Below are 22,481 nucleotides of genomic sequence, written 5' to 3' on the forward strand. Positions count from 1 at the left end.
GGAGAAACTGCATTATTTGGAAGCCATATTTAGAAAAAGTAGGCTCTGATAGAGTTCAGATTTTCTTCTGGTGTCGTAGATTGTCACTGAAGGCCACGGAAAGGAACTCACAAAATGTGGACTGTATTTAATCGGTAAATATTTTAGGGTTTACGGGTCACGTGGTCTTTATTGCAACTACTCAACTCTTGCCACTGTCTTGGAAAATCTGTGGGTAATAAAGTGCAAGGAGATTAGAGCTCACTGTAGCGGTCCGTGCAAAAGACGGTGCCCACCTGGGCTGGGCAGGCAGTGGACTTGGGAGCGAAGCGGGTAGACCCGACGTCCAGTCCAGAGTGGCAAGCTTGCCAGTGATTGAGCAGCAGAGAGAGGAATCAAGGTGATTGCTCAGATGCGGGTAGACAGGGGCACCATGTATGGACTGGGAGAAGATTGCAGAGGAAACACACGGAGCAGAAGAGGGGACTCCGGACTCACTCTAAACCCTAAACTCTTTCATGTCCACAAAAGCTCCAGCTGTGGTGGTGAGTAGATGCTGGTTTGATGTGTTTTGAAATGAAGGGGTTGGTCTGGGCTGGAGGCAGAAATGAGAATTTGTTAGGCTCTTTATGAAATGTGGCTTGTTGTCCTGTGTACTAAATTCTCATGAGGTTCTGGTGGCAGATTCTTTGGCATAATCAATGGGATATTACTGTCCTAGAATCTGCACTTTCTTTTCTAAAACTATAAACAATCTACTGAGATTTTCTATGTATTTACTACAGAGGTTAACAAACTAGGTTGCCTGGGCCACTTCCAGACTGCTGCCTGGCTTTGTATGACCTGCACACCAAAAATGGTTATTACATTTTTTAAAAATTACTCTGTGTGTGTGTGTGTGTGTGTGTGTGTGTGTGTGTAGAGAGAGGGAGAGAGAGAGAAAAATTTATTTTGAGGAATTGGCTCACAGGATTGTGGAAACTTGGCTCAACCAAAGTCTTGATAGGCTAGGGCTGGCATGTTGGGGACTCAGGGAAGAATTCTAGTTCAAATCGAAAGGCAGTGTGCTAGCAGCATTCCTTCTTGCACGGGGGAGGTCAGTAAGTCAGCCACAGCCCAGTGGAAGAGATGCTGAGGGAAAGGCATGGGGGAGGGACATGGAGCTTCCGTGCGCTCTGTGGGGACACTGCTCTCCTAGCATCTAGATGTGGTCACCAACTGAGAAGCTCAATATTTACATTTTTTAATTGTTGGGGGGAAAAATCAAAAGGAAAAGAATATTTCATGACATACGAAAATGTTATGAAATTTGAATTTCAATGTCCATAAAGTGTCATTGGAACACAGCTACATTCATTCAGTGACAGGATGTCTGTGACTGCTTTTACACCAATAGAGGCAGAGCTGAGATGTTGCTATAGAGACCATATGGCCTGCAAAGACTATAGTACTGACTCTCTGGTCCTTTACAGAAAAGTTTTGCTTCCCTCTCATCTATAACCTAAATATAAGTGTGAAGTATTACTGCATTTTTGTAGGAAACAGTCTATATGAAAGTAAATATGACGTTCAAACACTTAGCAATGTTTTTTCTTAGAAAAACTGTTCACTCTTTAAAAAATTTCAGAAAGACAAGACCAAAACTTCAAGGAAAGACAATCTCCGATAGGAAATGAAGTCAGAGGATCTAACTTAAGGTTCCTTTTGGTATCCACCATCTTAATATTCAGCATTTTCCTATGAACAGGAAAACTTCAGGACATTTAGCAAGCCCCAAAAGTACTAAGGAAGAAGGGCCAGAGGGAAATACTATGCACAAAGGCTGTGTTTATAACTCTGATGCTCGAGGCTTTCAGAAAGTCAAATCACTTACAATCTAAAAAGTTTAAATGGGATGGAAACTTGGTATCATCACAGGATGGAAACATCTAATAATGGACATAAGGCAAAGTTTGAGGACCCGATGCTTCTAAGGGATCATGGAGAATTTTCTATGTGGGAAGGTAGAATTTGTAAAAAGAAACATAGCAAAAAATTTGCCCAGACAGACCTGTAAGGAGTACAGAAATCTAGCTGGTTACTTAGGAACACAGATTTTCTGCACTTTTATTATCCTTAATTTGCATGTACATTAACACATTTCACTACCCATCTGCTCTAATTGGTGGAAAATTAGTTCGTCAACTAACAAATAATCATTCAGGCCTAATGTCTGTAAGATCTGTGGCCAGATAAACAGAGCAGATTAGGAGAACCCCAGTAGACTGGACCAGAGTGGTGGGGGGCTTCTGCAGCCCTGGGTGAGGGCTTACTCTTGCTTGTGATCAAAGAAGGAGGCCTTGTCCATTAGAGTTTCCATAGTTCTAACTAATTGCTTTGGGACAATGATAGGAAGCTTCATTACAAATGTTATTTACTAAGGACAGTTAAAATAAAAATGTTACTTTTAAGAAATCTAATAACCTTATAATAAGCACATTTAAAACATAATTTCCATGTAATAGTAGCAATGCCTTTGTCATACCCAACAAAGTTAATACGATTTTAGCATCACTTAACCTCTCTATTCATTTGCTAGAGCTGCCATACCAAATACCACCAACTGGGTGGTTTAAACAACAGAACTTTATTTTCTCACAGTTTGAAGGCTAAACGTTCAAGATCAAGGTGTCGGCAAGTTTGGCTTCTCCTGGCGTCTCTCTGGCTCAGCACTCAGCTCGCTTCTTTGCCCTCCCGTGTTCCTCCTCTGGGTGCACACATATCTTCAGTGTCTTTCTTGTGTCCAAATTTCTGCTGCTTATAAGGACACCAGTTAGATTGGATTGTGGCCCCACCCCACTGGCCGCCTTTTACTGTAATCACCACTTTTAAAGACCCTGTGTCCAAATACAGTCACATTCTGAAGTATGGGTATTAAGACTTCAACCTAAAAATGAGGGGGACCCAATTCAGTCCCTAACACTGACTGTGTCACATCATTTCTCCTTAGTTTCTGTCTGACTACTTCGTCTACTCTCCATCTTTTTTTTTAACATTCTAACTTGGGGAAGAAACTGGATCCAGAGCCCCAGGAATTACTCTACATCGTAGATTTATTTACGTTTTCCTCATGACGCTGAACGTGTTCCTCTACTTCCTAAATTTCTGCAAACTAGATGTTATATCCAAAGGCTGGCAGAGGCTTAGGTTCTGTGACTTGACCAGACCACTTCATGGGTGGTGCTTGAACTGCCTACTGCATTGCATCAGAAGGGCACCGTATCTGTTCCACCAGCCCCTTTTAGTTATACCAAGAACATTATTTCCTAGGGGCCTTTCAAAAGCTTGGTAGGTCAGTTCAACATTGACAGAGTGGCTACCAGGCTACTCTGGGCATATACAGCAAGGGTAACAGGAGACTGCCAAAAGATCTTGGCAGTGTGTGCTCCAGGCCAGCTCTCTGATGACGTCTTATCCCTCAGTGAGGCTGGAATGCTTCCTTGATTTGCAGCCTTTCACTACCCACCTACCCCCACTTTCTCCCCCCCCCCCCCCCCCTTACACAGCCTCTTCCGAGCTGCAGTTTCCCTGGCTGGCCTTGAGCAAGGATGATGGTGATTATGTTGCATTTCCCCCTCCACATTGTTAATTTGGAGAACTCTCTGGGTTGAGGAAACGGTGTCACCTCCAAAAATGCATCTGAGGATCTCAGAGGTTTCCAGACCCTTGTCCTGGTATGGAAAGGAATTCAGAGTGTACCTCTGAGTAGGGGCCAATTAGGAGAGCAAAGAGGGCTTTTATCCCTTTTCTTGCTGGGAGGGCATATTCCTTGTATCACCTCAGAACCGAAGAAGAAACTGGCTTCACTCTGAAGTTGCATCCTTACTTTAGACAGTTTCATAAGTGTGAGTTTATAGAGGATTTTTTTTTTAAATACTAATTTTTTTTTTAAGATTTTATTTATTTGTCAGAGAGAGAGAGAGAGAGAGAGAGAGAGAGCACAGGCAGACAGAATGGCAGGCAGAGGCAGAGGGAGAAGCAGGCTCCCTGCCGAGCAAGGAGCCCGATGTGGGACTCGATCCCAGGATGCTGGGATCATGACCTGAGCTGAAGGCAGCTGCTCAACCAACTGAGCCACCCAGGCGTCCCAGTAGAGGATTTAAATTCACATCAAATTTCAGTTCACACTCCTAGGGCTATATTGAAGCATGCATAATACATGATACCCTCTGGGCTTTAACTGTATTTAGATTTCAAAACCGGGGAAAGAGATGAAATATGCAGATTGAACACAGTGAGGGCCAATGTGGGATTAACTGCACTTACTCACTATCCTCTCTATCAAATAAAATTTGAAATGTAATGAGTTAAGCTTTACTCATGTCTGTTTCTCCACATGCACTTTGAGAACCATGTCTCCACAGTTGCATGTAGGAAAGACTATAAACATGATCATTCTCTGGGCCGAAGAGCACTTCTTGTGCTTTTAACCAGGGAAAGAGCTTGCATTCTGGATCTTTGTACCAACCAACTCCCATATACAAGAGCATACTGAAATGTCTGTATAAGGTGATTGGCATGTTCATCTGAATTTCCCACTATAACATGATGGTTGTGGAAGTATTTGCTTTTTTTTTTTTTTTTAAGATTTTATTTACTTATTTGGGAGAAAGAGACGGAGAGAATGCAACCAGGGGGCCAGGCAGAGAGAGAAGCAGACTCCCTGCTGAGCAGGAAGTCCGACTTGAGACTCAATTCCAGGACCCAGGAATCATGACCTGAGCTGAAGGCAGATGCCTAATGGACTGAGCCACCCAGGTGCCCCGGCAAAGTATTTTCATGACACTTCCTTTTTCAGATATAGACTTGAAAATCTGTTTAAATATGAGATGTTATACACAGTTCTGGGCCATGATGTAGAGTTTCCTTTGGGAGTCGGGTGGCTTGTCCACACTCCGACTACAACCCCAGTGCTGGATCATGCACCCACAGCCCTCTCCCCCTCGCCACTTGCAACTCTGTGTTACTTGTGTGTCGCTGCTCCTCCCGCCACGTGTTGTCTCCTTACTCTTCTTCCCTGCGTGTCTTTCTTTCCTTGCCCTGATGTGTCTCAGCTCTAAGTCATGGAATTCCTTTGTCATAGCTAACAAAAGTAACAATGCCCGATTAAATACCATGCCCAGTGAACGTGAAGTTTACAACACAGCAAGTAGAAATGACTCAGCCACCAGAAGCCCAGCGCAGGCAAATGACTTATGGAGGGTCACCACGTTAGAGCCAGAACAGAACTTGCGGCCAGCGTCCCCACTCTTCTGGACTCATGCAGCTCAACATGCTGCCTTTAAAGTAAATTGAAAAATGGCATCTAAAAAAATTGTTTTAATTGTAATTGATAACCATGTTACATTTGTTTCAGGTGACAGTCTATATAAAGTAACAGCATTTTAATAATATTATATTGGGAGATAATTCATAATACCATACAATTCACACATTTAAAGTGTACAGTTCAATGGATTTTTTTGCTCTATTCAGGGTGTATAGCCATCACCATAATCCATAATCACCATAATTATAACTAATTATAATTAAACTTGCAATAATAATGGCATTAGAGTAGCACTTAAGTAGTCTTCGGAGGCCTTTCATGTACATTCTCTCATTTATGACTTTGAGCCAGTCTCCAGGTGGCTGATATCCCGATGAGGACGTGAAGGCTTAGGAGGATGAAGTTGTTTGGTCCAGACGACACAAGTGGCAAAGGTCAGAGTAGAAGTAGACCCTCTGACTTGATGCCCCATGATCTCTTCCCTTCATGGTGCAGATCACTATACACCATTGTAGAAATTCTGGATCAACTGCCCATTTTTTTTAATTTATTTTTTAAATTGTTTTTTAATTTATTTGAGAGGGTGGGGGAGAGCACAGAGGGAGAAGCAGGGTCCCCATTGAGCAGGGAGCCCAATGTTGGGATCCCAGGACCCTGGGATCATGACCGGAGCCAAAAGCAGACATTTAACTGACTGAGCCACCCAGGCGCCCATCATTGGTCATTATTTTCAATGATTATTCTTTAAGTGCTAGCCCAAGACTTGTAGGACTTCTCCAAATAAACCTGGTATTCCCACTTGGCTTCTGATCCTGGACACTACAGGGATGCATACCTCCACGATCTGGCTTCATCCGATGCCTCTCAGCCTCCTGCCCACCATGCTCTCTGGAAATCAGTCTGCCAGCAGAACGCCCCAGGTTTTCACAAGTGTCTCAACATCCCTTCTCTTCCTTCTCTCACTGAAATCTGGCTACTCTCAGAAGATAGTGCTTTCCCCCACGGCCCTGGTACTTGCAGGCATTTATCCACTGAAATTCTACCACTTACTTCCATTCTTAGAAGTTAAGTGGGTGTCTCTATGGCCACTTCAAAAACATTCTTCCCTCAAATACCCTACTCTTAAGTTCCGAGATGAGCTACAACATGGATGAACCCTGAAGACGCAATGCTGAGTGAAGTAAGTCAGATGTGAAACGATAAATACTGTGTGGTCCCACTTATTCCAGGTACCTAGACGACTCATCATTTTAGAGACAGAAAATAGAATGGCAGTTGTCAGGAGCTGGGGGAGATGGGGATGGGAAGTTAGTGTTTCACGAATTCAGAGATTGGAGATGAAAACATTCTGCAGACAGATGGTGGTGATGGTTGGACAGCAGTGTGTGTGTGCTTAACGCCACTGAACTGTACACTTAAAAATGGTTAAAATGATAAATTTTGTTATGTAAATTTACCACAACTAAAAAAAAATATATATATATATATATAATTCTTTTGAAGGCTTGTCCTTAGAGTGAACCTCAGCTTCTGCTCCTTTCCATCATCTGCTCACTCTCTGGCCCCTGCCCTCAGGTAGAAGACTCTAGAATGTAGGCGTCATTTTCTCTCCAGTGCTGGCCCTGTCTTCATTCCTGATTTCTTCAACATTCCTGTAAATGACCTGTGGTACCCTCTGGTCTCTCAGCTTCTTGATTTCTCACTTCCAGAAGGCTTTTCCCCTCCCACACCTCAACCCTCACTTATGCGATCATCTGTAGGGTCAGCCATGACCAACTGCACCAACATGGAAACCTCGTCCTGAAACCCATACCTGTGACTTCCCCCATTGCCTCATTCTGGTGCTCTCCTCCATAAATTCTCTGGTCTCTGAGGCCTCTAGCCCATTCTCATCTCCCTGACTCATGTGTCCTCAGCACCCTCCATCCCTTCCTCATTCACCACCCTTCCTGCATGTTCGGGGATGGGCCAGTATCATTCGTATTTGCAGTTCCTTCTCGGAAGCACTGCCACCCCACCAGCATCCATGTGTACCCACCACTACATTGCTGGTCTCACTTCAGGTGTCCCATCCTCAGAGACCTTCCCTGCCCTCAACCCCTTATCATGCTATAGGGTATTGACCATTTTAGCATCTCACCAATATTTTGTCATGGTTTTGTGTTTCTCTACCTAGAACATAAGCCCTTGGCAGAGATAGTCAGGCTCCCCCCACAGGACACCCGTCTGCAACACAGACTATTTCAGGTGGAACTCAATAAATGTGTGACCAGTTCAGCAGGAAAATCCTTTGAAAACAAACAATGTGGTCATATTTTTAACCTTTTACCCTTGGTTTTTAATCAGGTCATTCTTTTTTTTTTTTTAAAGATGTTATTTATTTGAGAGAGTATGAGCAGGGTGGGGGAGGAGGGAGAGGGAGATGGAGAAGCAGACTCCCCGGTGAGCAGGGCCTCCATCCCAGATCATGACCTGAGCAGTTGCTTAACTGACTGAGCCACCCACGTGCCCTTTATCAGGTCATTCTTTGCCTGATCCTCCTGCTACATCATCAAAGACTTCGCATATTTTCCACATTTGAGAAGCTGTGAAACAAAAGCTCCCAGGAAGAATGTGAAGCCCATATCCCTGTTACCATTTCTCACAGTGTCTTGTTGACAATATCCAACAATGCTGGAACATACAAAAATCTTTCACAAGGCCATGATCGTGCTTATTGGGCTCTAGATTGACGCCAAGAACTTCGAAGGATGATTTCTGTATGAAAGGGACACTCATGTCAATCACCATTACACATTTATTATGTTCTGTTAGCCACCGTATTATATGTCATTAATTTTTTAAATTTATTTTTTATTTATTTTCAGCATAACAGTATTCATTGTTTTTGTACCACACCCAGTGCTCTCTGCAATCCGTGCCCTCTCTAATACCCACCACTTGGTTCCCCCAACCTCCCCCACCACCACTTCAAACCCCTCAGATTGTTTTTCAGAGTCCATAATCTCTCATGGTTCACCTCCCCTTCCAATTTCCCCCAACTCCCTTCTCCTCTCTAACTCCCCATGTCCACCAGTATGTCATTAAATTTTTGATGTAGTGTTCCATGATTTGTTAGTTGTGTATAACACCGGTGCTATTACACATTTTTAAAAGCTCCTTCCTTCATAATGCTTTCTGGCCCTTTGACATACGGGTCAAAAACACTGAAAGCACAAGGCAAACCTCTTGTAAGAGTAAACCAAAAAGGAACACTTCAAGTGGAGAGAGGAGGCAAGCCAGCATGTGGAGTCTGGTGTGCAGGCTGTTCGTGCTGGCAAGACTTCCCAGGCACGTCGCTCCCCGGCCTCATGTTCCCTGGGAGGATCATGAAGTCAGACGCCCTGGCAGGTGACAGACATCCGGATAATTATAAACCTCTGTTCCTCCCGTCTTCCCTTACCATGTCTTCTAGCCTGCCTTTTCGCATTTTAGCATTAAGACCCTGCCGTACAAACAGAGAAGTGCACATATGTTTTCACCACCTCAACACACCCCTGTAACCTGCACCTGCATTGCGGCGGCAGCACATTATAGGTTCCCAGAAACCTCCTCACCAAGATGAAGCACTATTCAGACTCCTCGCAGCGAACAGCCGTTTTGCTGGGGCTTGTATTTTTCTCTTAAGGGAGTCATGCATGGTCTGTTTCACCTGGCTTCTCTTACTCAGCGTTGTTGGTGCGATTCATCCACATGTCCAGGTAACTACAGATCGATCATTGCTGAGTTATAGCTTGTTGTATGAATATACCACAATTGACGCATTCTACTGTTGACATTTGAGTAGTTTTAGGCGATTACCTGTTACTACATAATCCAAGAATATCCTAGTGTATGCTCTTGGTGAAGCCTTACTGGGAAGTGGATCCCAGGAGCTGCAGTGGCTGGGTCAGAGGTGTGCACATGGTCAGCTTTCACGGATTATGAGAGTGTCCAAAGGGTTGTATCAGTGTGCACTCCCATCAGCAATGTAGGTTTTTCCATAGGATCACCATTCTTGGCATTTTCTTCATTATTTTACCTCTTCTGGGGTGTGTGTGTGTGTGTGCCTTTCCCTGTTTTAGTAGTTCGCTAAATCTTCATGGTATCCTTAGACTGATTTTAGGTTATGGATTGCTATGAAAATGAAGAAAAAGGAGGGCACCTGGCACCTGGGTGGCTCAGTGGGTTAAGCCTCTGCCTTCGTCTCAGGTCATGATCTCGGGGTCCCGGGATCGAGTCCCGTATCCGGCTCTCTGCTCAATGGGGAGCCTGCTTCTCCTTCTCTCTCTGCCTGCCTCTCTGCCTACTTATGATCTCAGTCAAATAAATAAATAAATCTTTTAAAATTTTTAAGAAAAGCTGAACTTATAATTTTTAAAATAAGATGTATTTATTTTAGAGAGTGTGCGGGGGAGAGGAGTAGAGAGGGAAAGAGAGAGACACTTAAGCAGACTCTGCACTGAGTGTGGAGCCCGATGTGGGGCTCAATCCCACACCACTGAGATCATGACCTGAGCCTAAACCAAGAGTTGGGCATTTAATCAACTGTGTCACCCAAGCGCCCCCAAAAAGCTAAACTTTAGATGTAAAAACAAAAATGACTGATTTTTATATTTTTGACAGAGGGGTCCGATGGAATCCATTCATACACTGGCAACTTATTTCTTCTACGTGAAAATGGGCAGCTTAATTTGTTAAGCCATTGTGTTATCATTATATATAAAATATATGTAAGTGTGTATAGAGATGTGTATATGTACACATATAAATATATGTGTATTATTTCTAGTCCTCCTGTATGTTAGGCACTGCTATCCTGCCATCATGAAAAAAAAATCACTGTATTGATGTTTTGATGTATGTTTCTTTTTAAGATATTTTGGATATGGTAAACAAATGAGATGTCCAACAATTGTCATAAGAAAATAAATATCAGTTTAGAAAAATGTGTCAAATTTGACTAACCTAGAATGCTAGTTACATAGTCCTAGAATTAATATTAACCTTTTCTTGACTACATCTGCTCTCCACCTAGCCATCTTCCACAGCAGTTAGGTCCCTGAGAGATAGCACATAAGAAACTATGAGGAGCAGATCACATTCCTGCCCAATTTCTGGCCACAGTCATTGTCAGGTTTCTAACCCTCCTGACCTAGCTGATGACCTAACACTGTCCATGCTTCTCTCGTGGCTCTTCAGAGTATAAGCCAAAGCATCAGAAAACCTGTTGTTCTCCTTTTTTAGGGAGGGGCAGATGGGGCAGAGAGGCAGAAGGAGAGGGAGAAAGAAAGAATCTCAAGCAGGCTCCATGCCCAGTGTGGAGCCAATGCAGGGCTCAATCTCATAACCTTGAGATCATGACCTGAGCCAAAATCAAGAGTCAGATGCTTAACCAACTGAACCAGCCAGGCACCCTTCTTTTTTCTTTTTAAGTAATCTCTATGCTCAGTGTGGGGCTTGAACTCAACCCAAAGATCAAGAGTTACATGTTCTTCCAACTGAGCCAGCCAGGCACCCCCAATAACTTGTGTTTCTTCAGTTCCCCAGCCTTACCTTCATCCAAAATGAAAATGTATCTCCCAAGAAAAAGCATACTCATCCCAAAGGCAACTGCTTCCCTACCAAGTAACACCTAAAACGCTGCCTTAGAAGGAAGAGTAAAAAAGAAAGACCACAGAGGGAGGAAGGGCAGTGATAACTCTCTCACACCTTCTTCCAGAATGCTACCCCTTTTCCAATGATCTAAGGCCAGAATAGAGGCAGAATGATTGATGTGTGGGGACTTTCTTCATGATCCAATGTCAGAGATGTTAACTAGGACCTAGGCATGTGGAGAAAGAAAGGGGGATGGACACAAAAGAATCCTTGGGGGGAGACTTCATTTGGCTTTGCCACCAGATGGAAGTGGGAGGAGTGGAGGGTGGCTTCAAGCTTTCTTCAACAGGATAGACTGCAACTCTGCTTAGCAAGACAGAAAGAAGGAGAGAATGGGTAGGTTTGTCCATGGAAATAAGTTTGAATTTGGACTTTAATTTTTCCATGTTGCAAATATGTTGTCCTGTGTTTTTTGTGGGGGTTTTTTTGTGGTTTTTTTCTATAATTTGCAGTGATTTACTCATGCATTCTTGGAAGAGGGCCCATTCCTTGCTGAGAAGCACTAAAAAAGCTGGCAGAAATTCTTGTGCAAACCGTTAATGATTGCCTGACACATTCCTTCATGATCTGGAGATTTCCTAAAGCAGCCCCACAGACAAAGTTTGTAATACACATTTAGTACTTTCCAAGGTGCCCTGAGCTACTTTATTACTGGGAATACATCTATCTCCAGTCTCCTTGAGAAATTCCCCATGGTTTTTGGGATAAGGAAAGCCTAGATAAAGATTTCAGTCAGTACTTGCAAAATGTTCCTTAATTGTTGGCTGATATTAAAAAAGAACAAGTTAAAATATGCATAATTGATTAATTTCCTTCAGATCATACTATTTTTATTATTTCCCAAAGGCAATCATAAAAGTTGAGTCACACAATACGTCCATTTAATAATAGCAGAAAAGAAGAGAAAGATGTTACTATTATGGTCTTAAACTTGGTGGCAGCTATTTAAACAGCAGAGTAAAGATTTCCATTCACAGGCACTGTGAAACAGATGGTAACATACTTACATATTTTTTTAAGAGGTGAGGAAATGTGTAAACATCCATTTGGAAGTAATTACACTTCTAAAATGCCTATTGTTATTAGTATGCTTTCAGTTGACTTCCCCTCCTTGAACAATGAACCAGCTTTTTCTAAAAATAACCCCCAAATTATTCAGACAATAAAATCAAAGACAAATTTTTGAAAACTCCTAGTTTTGCACAGAGGAAGAGCTAAGGTCTTCCGCCACCCCACGAGCTCCTAAAAACTGTTAGCTCTCTGTGTCGCAGAAGTAGAAGATACAGCTCTGATTAGAGTTCTGGTCCATTTGACTATGTAGAAGTCAGTGCAAGTAACTTCCAGCTTTTATTAATATTTCATGAGCTGGGATGAGTTGGACTTCTTTCTGGTGATGACTGTGGCACAGGATAATGTGCCCACATTCCCTAAAATTGGTTTATTTCAGGATCCAGCTAAACAAAATGGAAACATCACTGTTGACCTGGGTTCAGCTTATTTCCTGGCAGCTAAGAATAACAGGTGGAAGTCTTAGGCAGACAGTGGGCGTGGCTGTGACTTAATAAGCCTCAGGTGATCTGGGGGTCAAAGCTTGGACTCTATGAGTCAAAGAAAGCCACCTTCACCTCTTGGTGTTTTCAGACGATGTAGCTAAACCCAGGAAGCTCAGGAATGAATGAATGGGCCCGGCTGATTTCAGTTGGTCTGTTTTTCAAACGTCATGGTGTAGATTCTTGAATGAAAGAGACTTCCTGTGGGTTAACCACCCTCAAAGCCAAGCGCTCTCAGAAGCAAATCCCTTGAGATTCTGAAAGCCCAGTGCTGATCACACCTGATATGCACCTCCCTACAACCTGTGTAAGGACTTGGAACAATCCCTTTCCCCAGCCTGTTCACTTGAATTCTTACAGTTCCTCAGAAGTCAGGTGCCCTCTGAGAGAAACCCGGATCCTAGGTTCCTCCACTGCCCCCGCCCGTCCCCGCAGGTGAGCACCCAGCTCCAAGAACAAACGCTGCATCTCCTGCAGAAGGCTCACACGTGGCTGCCTGCCATGTGGCTGATGAGGACACCTTGGGTGTGCTTGCCCTGTGGCAGGGTCGGGGTGCAGAATACAGACCTAAAGGTGGCATCTGTGAAAACTCATCATGCATCCAGGGCAAAATAATGTTAGAAAAAGCTGTTTCAGGGTGGGGAAACTTAAAAGAAAGACCAAAATCAGGGTCAGATTAGGAGCAAATTCTGCTAACTACTCAGCATTGTTACTGCAGAACAAGGAAAGAGAGTGTCTCTTGAGGTGGCAGCACAGAGAATATTCCTGGAGTTATCACCGCCATTTTTTTTTTTAGTTTATTTTTAAATTTATTTTCAGCATAACAGTATTCATTATTTTTGCACCACACCCAGTGCTCCATGCAATCCCTGCCCTCTCCAATACCCACCACCTGGTTCCCCCAACCTCCCCCCCCCCCACCCCCTGCCTCTTCAAACCCCTCAGATTGCTTTTCAGAGTCCATAGTCTCTCATGGTTCACCTCCCCTTATTCTTTTGACGCAGCTCAGTGCCCTGGCAGTGGCAGCTCAGCAAGCAGTGTGGATAGATGAACAGAAGTGGCTCCCGAGGAAGGGAGCTTTGTTCCTAGTACAGATCTGATCATTTGAACAGGCTCAAAAAAATTTTCGGGGGGGAGACCAATAGAAGGCATGATGGGAAAAAATATAATTCACGTGCACCATGTAGTGCATGAGGAAGTCTCACCCTCAGGGTCTCGCCCTCGTTTGTAGTAAACCTAGTAGAGCTGATATATTTGGAATTACTAAAGCTATCATATACCAGAGATAGTTATCCACCTGCACCTCCCACCCCATTTGGACTTCATTTGTAACTCCTTCAATGTGAAAACAGGAAGGGCAAAACTCAAATCTGTTACTTCTGCAACTGGTAAATAAGGTGGGAGGTGGGGGAGGGGGGATGATTGAGCTCACGGGTGGTGAGGAGGCAAGAGGTTCTATGGTTTTTGCCCACCCCATTCCCTCTCTTCTTTATCTCAGATGAGGGTATGGCATAACAATTCCTCACACTCATAAATCACCTTTCTTGTGAAACACATGATGTTTTCAACATGCTGACAGCCTGCTTATCTGTATTACAATTTAGAGTCTTTCCAAAATATGTAAAGAATCGGAGAGACCCCATTTGGTCTGGGAGTAATGATTCCACTGTGAAGCAAGTGACCAGGCTAATGGGTTGTTGATCCCAATGACATTATGATCTCAGAAAATGACTGGAAAATTCTAGAAGTGGCTACACACTGTATGATTTCCTTTATATGCCATTCTGGAAAACAAAACTAAAGGTAAGCAAAGCTATATCCTTACTCCCAAATCTCAATATATTCAAAAGTGGAAAAGTCATAGAGGCCACATTTTCTAATCAGTGCAAAAAAAAAAATATATATATATATATATACACACATATATATGTATATATATGTGTGTGTGTGTGTGTGTGTGTGTATCCCAGTGACAGGTTAGTCAAGAAACTAAAACCTTGTTTCTGAAAAGCCTTGGATAAAAAGAAATCTGAACTTAAATTTGATCTGAATTATTTGGATTAAACAGTAATGCCACATTCAAAACTCATAGTTAAGATCAAAGCAGTAATTGGATAAAAATGTGTAGCACAAAATGCATTAATTAGAAAACAGTAATTATGGAAAATAAATGAACCAAGAACTTAGTGCCAGAAGTGAGGAGAAAACTAACAAAAGCAGTTTTTGAGAAAGATAAAGAGTAATTGAAATGAAAACAGAAATCCATGAAATTTACAGTGATAAAAATAAAAGTTATTTTACCAGCAAAAACCGGTTTATTCAAGAATACCAGAGAACTGTAATTGAGGACAAGCAGGTCACAGCAAAAAATCATGGGCTAGCACAACAAAGGAGAGTAAATGTTACTTAATAAAAAGGAGGAAGCTGGGAAGGGGTTGTTTTGAAAAAAGGTCCATTTGAGAAAAGCAAGAGTTCAGGATGATGAGGGTTTCTCATTGGCTGAGTTGCTGGGGTAGTTGATTTCTTGGAGGAGATGCAGTGTGTATCTTTTCCTGTTGTGGCCTGTAATTGACCGTTCTTTCCTGTTGAGGATTTTTCTGTTGAGGTCTGTAATTGGCAGTTCTTCCTGTAATTGACATCAATTGGTAAGGGGTGAGAGCTCCCCCTTCTGGTCTCCTGACTCCTTTTTAGTGAGGTTTCCCTTTATTAATTTTCATACGCTGGCGATCCACTGTGGAGTAGTGCCCAAAGGGGAGATACTTCAAGAGGCAAGGTGTGTTAAAGAAAAAGGAAGTCAGAGGCTCTATAGATGGATTTAGGATTTGCTTTCATGGGAAGTTGGCCTCTCTAGTTTCCTTATATATTGGTTTAACCTTCAGGGTCCCAAACTGTCACCTTATGGTAGGATCATTTTCTAAGAATTGCTCAGAATGGTCTTGAATTTATGCCCTCTAAGATTCTTGGTTCTCCTTCATTGGCATTTTGTCTATAAGTCAATACCCTTGTCTATGATTCTAACAGGAGCTCAGGTCTTGGGCCTTAAGAGAGAAGATTTTTTTCATATGAGACTTGATGTGTCATCAAATTCCTAATGCGTAATTCAAAAATGGCTGTTTGCAGAGGTTGGAAACTATACTGAAAATAAATAGCTATTAATGATCATCCAAGCACCAAGTTTAAGTTTACCAGAAAATAAATGTTTTTTCTGAGCTAATTATGGTTAGGTCAAATTTTTTTTCTTACAAGATACTCCTTTTGATTCCAAATTACTAAAAGTATGATCAAGGTTGAGTTTGCCCTGGCTTTTACTTAAACTTTGAGAGAATTCTCTTAAATGCCAGGTTCCTAGGAATTGGGAAAAGCCATGTTTGAGTAGGATTATCTTTTGGTTAAGATCTGAATAGTTAATAAATGGCTGACCTATGTCATTCACATTTCCTCAGGCTGTTCTTTAAATGCCGTAAATTACAGAATAAAGCATCTGAGGTCACTGACATTGGTTTGCATTCCTCTAACGCCTCAAGCAAAGGCAGCCAGTTCCTGGCTCGTTATGCATGTGACATCCCAACAGACATCGAAGTGATGATACCTAGCAGTCCATGCCCGATACTCACCTCACAGGAAAACAATAGCAAAGATAAAGGAGCACCGATTCCATGTTATTTAGAGAGAATTAATGGAATTTAAATGTGTGCAGAGTTCTCCCACAGATATGGTGATGGCAAAGGAAAAAAGATATGTGAAGCTAGTTTGGCTAATCAGACACCAGTGTATAAAAGGACTAGCTGAGCTGATACATACCAATGGCATATTTTAAAAATCTTTAAAACGTGTGGCATTCATCCCATATACGTTTTTAGGGATGCCTGGGTGGCCCAGTGGGTTAAGCATCTGCCTTCAGCTATGGTCATGATTCTGGGATCGCACCCCACCCTCGGGCTCCTTGCTCAGCAGAGTGTGCTTTTCCCCCTCCTTCTGCATCTCCCCCTACTTGTGCACTCTCTGTCTCTCTCTGACAAATAGATAAATAAAATCTTTATAATACATGTTTTTAGGCCTCATATTACCTATTACATTAAAAAATTAAGTCTCTACAAGTATTTGTAACATAAATATTGTAATATATTTATGTAATAACAAATATATTTGTATTGATAAATTTATGTAATATAATTATGTAATAACAATGTTATTTTGTAACATTAAATATGTTACTCTCCCATAAGCAATCACACAATTGTCTTTTAAACAAGCAGGTAGTAATTAAAAGCATTGCATTCTGACAGTGATGACTATTAATAATGATTTTCAGAAATTTGCAGATGAAATGGATTTTTTTTACAGGAGATGAAAAAATACCTCAAGGAAAGGAAAAAAGGAAGAACAGAAATGAAAGAAGGAATTGAAAACATAGTCAACAAGCCACTCTTGAGAGATTTCAGTAATTTTACAGGCAAATTCTATAAATCTTCAGGACTGACAAAAATAATTTCCTTATAGAGATAGTGGTGCTTGGGTGTCTGAGTCAGCTGGGCATCTAACTCTTGGTTTCTGCTCAAGTTGTGCTCTAGGTCATGTGATCAAGCCCCGTATCAGCTCCATGGAGTCTGTTTCAGATTCTCTCCCGTCTTCTCCCTCTCTGACTACCCCCAACTCTCCCTCTCTCTTGCAAATATATTAGTTAATTAAATCTTTAATCTTAAAAAAAGATTGATTTTTTAAAAACTCCTTATAAGTTTTATCAAATTTATCTCAGCAGTATAATAAAAGAATAACCATCTTTTTTAAGATTTTATTTATTTATTTGACAGAGATCACAAGTAAGCAGAGGCAGGCAGAGGGAGGGGGGAGGGGAAGCAGGCTTCCCGCTGAGCAGAGCCCAACGCGGGGCTGGATCCCAGGACCCCAGGATCATGACCTAAGCGGAAGGCAGAGGCTTAAACCACTGAGCCACCCAGGCGCCCCAAGAATAACCATCTTTTAAACTGAGGAAGAGTTTACTTAGTAAGGTAAAGGTGATTCAAAATTAAGAAATTCATTAATTTACTTCATTCATTATTCAAAGAAGAAGATTCATATTCTTAATAGATTCATATTCTCAATAGACTTTTTAACTGATAGAATTCAACATTTTAAAAAGTTTAAAGAAGATTTTCAAACATTTCTAAGTGTACAGTGGAAGGGAGCACCTGGGGGTTCAGTCGGTTAAACATCCAACTCCTGATTTTAGCTCAGGTCATGATCTCAGGGCTCCATGCTCTCTCCCTCCCCTCAGCTTGCGCCCTTGCTGTCAAAGAAAAAAAAAAAATTGTAGAGAGGAAGGTATAACAAAGTCCACGCGTTAATGACACAACTTCCAACAATTATCAACATTTTGCTAATATTTAATATTCAGTTTTTATTAACATTTTTTGCCTTTTCTCGTGCTCTCCTATTCCACCACGGCTCAGCAGGGCATAAATCATCAAGACTAACTACTCGTCCACTGAGCCCTCCAGCACTGAGTAAAAACCATCTCTATTCATTTAAAAAGCTTGGAAATGAGAGGAGATAGGTTGCTTGTAGATTTTATAGGAATAGCATATATTTCTTGTTTACCCAAAGTTTTAAATAATTCAAGATGTCAATGTTAATGAACCCCATGTAAGGTTTCCAAGAAACCATACAAGAAATTCTAATGTTGAACAGAAGAAAAATTAAGAAGATTATGAAGCTAAGTTGAAACTCTATAAAGATGAATTGAAACATGAAATTCTGAGAAAAGAAGGGAGGAATTTTAAGTGAAAAAAAAAAGTTAACAACCATGTCTAGTCCAAGAAATACCAAAAGAACATAATCATCAAGCATTATTCAATGTGGAAGAGCAAACTAGAAACATCACAACTGTATACAGTGCTGTAAATTTTTAATACAATCACAGCCACATGCACCTCTCACCTGATAAAAGACTTCTGTGTTCAAAAGAAGACCATGGGGCGCCTGGGTGGCTCAGTGGGTTAAGCCGCTGCCTTCGGCTCAGGTCATGATCCCGAGGTCTTGGGATCGAGCCCTGCATCAGGCTCTCTGCTCCACGGGGAGCCTGCTTCCCCCCTCCCTCTGCCTGCCTCTCTGCCTACTTGTGATCTCTGTCAAATAAATAAAGTCTAAAAAGAAAAAGACAATGCCTTTTATATATATGTAATTCTTTCAGGAACCATCAGTAAGGTGTAAGGCCAGCAACAGGTGCAAGGATGAGCAAATTGTGTGCATCTAGACAATGGAATGCTGCTCAGAAGTTTAAAAAAGGGATGAAGGATTGATACACATAACCATCATGAAATAATCATGCTGAGTGAAGGAAGCCAAACAAAAAAGATCCCATTTGTATAAAATTCTTAACAAATGCAAATTAACGTAAGGTGGGAGAAAGTAGATCAGTGATGGTTGAGAACAGGCAGGAGCAGGAGAAAGGGGCCTGATGGACGGATTCCCAAGGGGTGTGAGGAAACTTGTGGTTCATGATGTGCTTATGACTGTAGTAGTAGCTCACAGGTATGCACATGCCAAAGCGTACCAAATTACACACTTTGAGCAGTATGTGCAGACTGTATGTTTCTTGCATCTCAACAGAGCTGTTTTCAAAAATGTGTAAGAGCAGACTTTGATGTCATTTGCCTTTGATTTCTGAAGGCTGTCTTTAGTCATGAGCAACCCCATGACATTCTCTCAGAGTTTGCTCACTAAATCATTAAGTCTTTGCAGGATTTACAGACATGAGGTGTATACAAGCAAATAAAATATGTTAACTAAAAGGATAAGCAGGGGGCAGAAATGACTCCTGGGCGGCTCAGTCCGTTGGGCAGCTGACTCTTGGTTTTGGTCCAGGTCAGGATGGAGCCCTGCATCAGACTCCATGCTGAACTTGGGTCAGCTTGAGGTTCTCTTTCCTGCGCCTTCTGCCCCCCCCCCCATACTCTTTCTCAGCAAAATAAATAAATAATAAGATTAGGAGGCACAGCTTATTTTGTGCTGTGTAACTAACAGAAAAAATATGCTTAGCTCTGTAAAATTATCTTCTCCCAGAAACCTCCAGCACATATTCCACGTATGGGCAAAGTGCCATCAAGTCTTCTTATTAAAGTCATGAAGAAGTGAAAGGTCCCTAAAAGTACTGTTACTTTTCGATATTTATGTGGCCAGTGAAATTAGACCAAGGAGAGGAAGGATCTTGGACTTGGAAAGGTACAGAAAGTAAACAGACAGGTATAACTATTTATAGACTCTATGATCATCCACCTAGAAAACCGAAGAGGATCAGCAAAGGACTACTAGAATTAATTAAAGAATTCAACAGGGAGGCCAGATACAGTACCCTTAGCCTTCCTATACACCAAAATAACTACTTAAAACCTTGAAGCGGGGAAGTATTTACAATAGCAACAAAAACAAATCTATAAAATACTTAGAAATCTATCAAAAATATGCAAGACCTGTTTGAGGAAAGTCTTTAGAATCTACAGAGAGGCAGGCTCTCAATGAACACCTAGTTCATGTACTGATCGGGAAACCCCAGTGTTGCAAAGATGTTGGAAGAGTAGTCCCTTGAAACCCATTGACGTTACCACGTTACAATCCTTCCTTCTGGGAAGCTGTTGGGATTTTTTTTTTCCTTTTTAATGAGGCAAGTTGCATCAGTATCTCTTAGAAAATAATTAGCTAGGGTATCTCCTTCTCCCAGCACCTCTGTTTAGAGCCTGTGCTGGCTTGTCCTTGTCCCTCAGTGTCCTGAATGAAGGAAAACCATTGTCAGTCTCTCTCTGCTGCAATGCCACAGATGCCTAGAGGAGCCCCAGGTTTCTACCCCAGGGGCATTAAAAGGGGCATGTCTCCTCATGGTGCCCATAAAACTTGGCTGTGAGCTGGACAACTGTCTCTGTCTCCACCCTTTGAACAAGGGAGCCACCTCAGTGCAGGCATCCTGGACTCATAGGGCTGGGCACTGTGGTTGGGAGTTGTGAGCGTTGTTCCGGCTGTGGATGAAAGGATGGTAAACACTTGGCTGCGTCTCTCTTGCAGTCCTGGAACTACATCCTGGGGTAATTAAAAGAGCTACTCCAGAAGAGTCGCCCTGATTTGGCAGGTCCTCAAACTGATCTCATTTCTCATAAATAGACCTATAAGTTCAATGTGATCCTACTCAAAATCCCAACCTGGTATTTCTGGACCTTGAAAAGCTGATTGCAAAATTCAGCTGGATGAGAAAACAGACATGAACAGCCAATACCAGTTTTTTTTTAATTTGTTTAGAGAACTTTGCCTACCCAATATAAACACATATACGAAAACTGTGATCATTAAAGCAAAGTCCAGGGACACCTGGGAGGCTCGGTCCATTAATCGTCTGTCTTTGGCTCAGGTCATGATCCCAGGGTCCTGGGACCAAGCCCTGCAGCGGCTCCTGGCTCAGTAGGGAGCCTGCTTCTCCTTCTCTGCCTCCCACTCCCCGCACTCATTCTCTCTCTCTCTCTGACAAATAAATAAAATCTTAAAAAAAAAAAAAAAAGTCCAATAGACTATAATAATCGGTAATAGTAGGAAGAGATCAATCTAATGTTGGAATAGAAGAATACATCCAGAATTTAATCCCAAAATCCCATCTAAGGTTCTTTAATGTAGCTTTGGTATTTTTTGCTTTTACTTCACCAACATCTGAATGATAGCCTCAAATGGAAAAGCTCACTTGGCAATTTCTCATTCTTACATTGCTTTTATGCTTCTCTCTTGTGGTCCTCAGGAAAAGGACAGGGTGAAGGATGTAGACCTTGTTTGCCATGGCTTACTGTCCACTGAAGTAGGCCGGGGCGGGGCAGGGCGGGGGGGGGGTGCTCCTGCAGAAGGCAGGACCAGAGCAGAGCTTCGGTCCCTAGCCCTCCCTTGCTTCCTGGGACTAACGAAGCAAAAACTAAGTAGCAGGGAGGGTCTAGGTGCTTTGCACATATCGCAGTGGGGTATCTTCTTCAGAGTTTCACAGCTTGTTAAGACTTGAACCTGTCAGTAGGGTCTCAGAAGCCAGTGGCCTCCCAGGACTTCCATCCTCCCTCTCGGGATATTTCCTCTTACAGCCTTATTAACATGCCTGCCATCTTGGCCTGGCTTCCTCCCATATGCATGCACTGCTCCACAGTGCTCACACTGTCATGCCTTGTGGGCATCCTTAATTCAGCTCTCACCTGGGACTGCTCCCTGGCAGTTGAGCCCAGAAGGGACATCAAAAGGGACATTTGAGGGCTGCAAAATGCCCTCATCATAGCCATCACCATGATGGCCTCATGTAGGTGATGTCAGTGTTTGAGTCCTCTCCTGACCTGGAACTGCCTTAGAATAGGGACCCCTGCACTCGCCCCTTTATTCACAATGCCGGCATGAGATGTTGGCTATAGAAATGAATAAGCACCAAATTTTGCCAGAATTCTCAGAAATGATTTGGAGAGAGTCCAAATTTTGTCTTCTCTGCGATCCAGACAACTGACTCTCTGGCTTTGTGTGGTGGTAACAGGCTCCTCTTTTGCTCGCCCTGTTGCAGCCCATGAGATCTGAGCGGACGGAGATGCGGAAACGGCAGATGCCTGCACCCCAGGAGACCACCGGCTCCATGCCAGACCAGCCCGGAGCAGGGGACCGCGGGTCCAACGCCTGCTGCTTTTGCTGGTGCTGCTGCTGCAGCTGTTCCTGGTAAGGTTGGGGCTTCTCTCAGTCATCTCCTCCTGACTGGCAAAGGGCACCCTGGAGTAGGGCCAGCTTGTGATTAACTCAATACGTGTTTTTCATTTTATTTTTTTAAATACTTATTTATTTATTAGAGAAAGAGAGAGAGCATGAGTAGGAGGGGCAAAGGGAAGAGGAGAGGGAATCTCAAGCAGACTCCATGCTGAGTGTGGAGCCCAGCATGGGACTCGGACTCCCAACCCTGAGTTCACGACATGAGCTGA

At 42.6% G+C, this 22,481-nt stretch overlaps 1 protein-coding gene across 6 annotated transcripts in view; it reads left to right on the plus strand.

The window, feature by feature from the left end:
• Positions 1-22,481, plus strand: part of RGS20 (regulator of G protein signaling 20) — a 78,830-nt gene that overhangs the window by 36,943 nt on the left and 19,406 nt on the right. For all 6 annotated transcript variants that reach the window (XM_059394578.1, XM_059394583.1, XM_059394580.1 and 3 more), the window contains one exon: positions 22,076-22,224. In XM_059394578.1, the coding sequence (XP_059250561.1) occupies positions 22,076-22,224 (149 nt within the window). The remainder of the gene's footprint in view (positions 1-22,075; positions 22,225-22,481) is intronic.

This window comes from Mustela nigripes, chromosome 3 (assembly GCF_022355385.1).
Source record: "Mustela nigripes isolate SB6536 chromosome 3, MUSNIG.SB6536, whole genome shotgun sequence".
Classification (NCBI taxonomy): Eukaryota; Metazoa; Chordata; class Mammalia; order Carnivora; family Mustelidae; genus Mustela; species Mustela nigripes.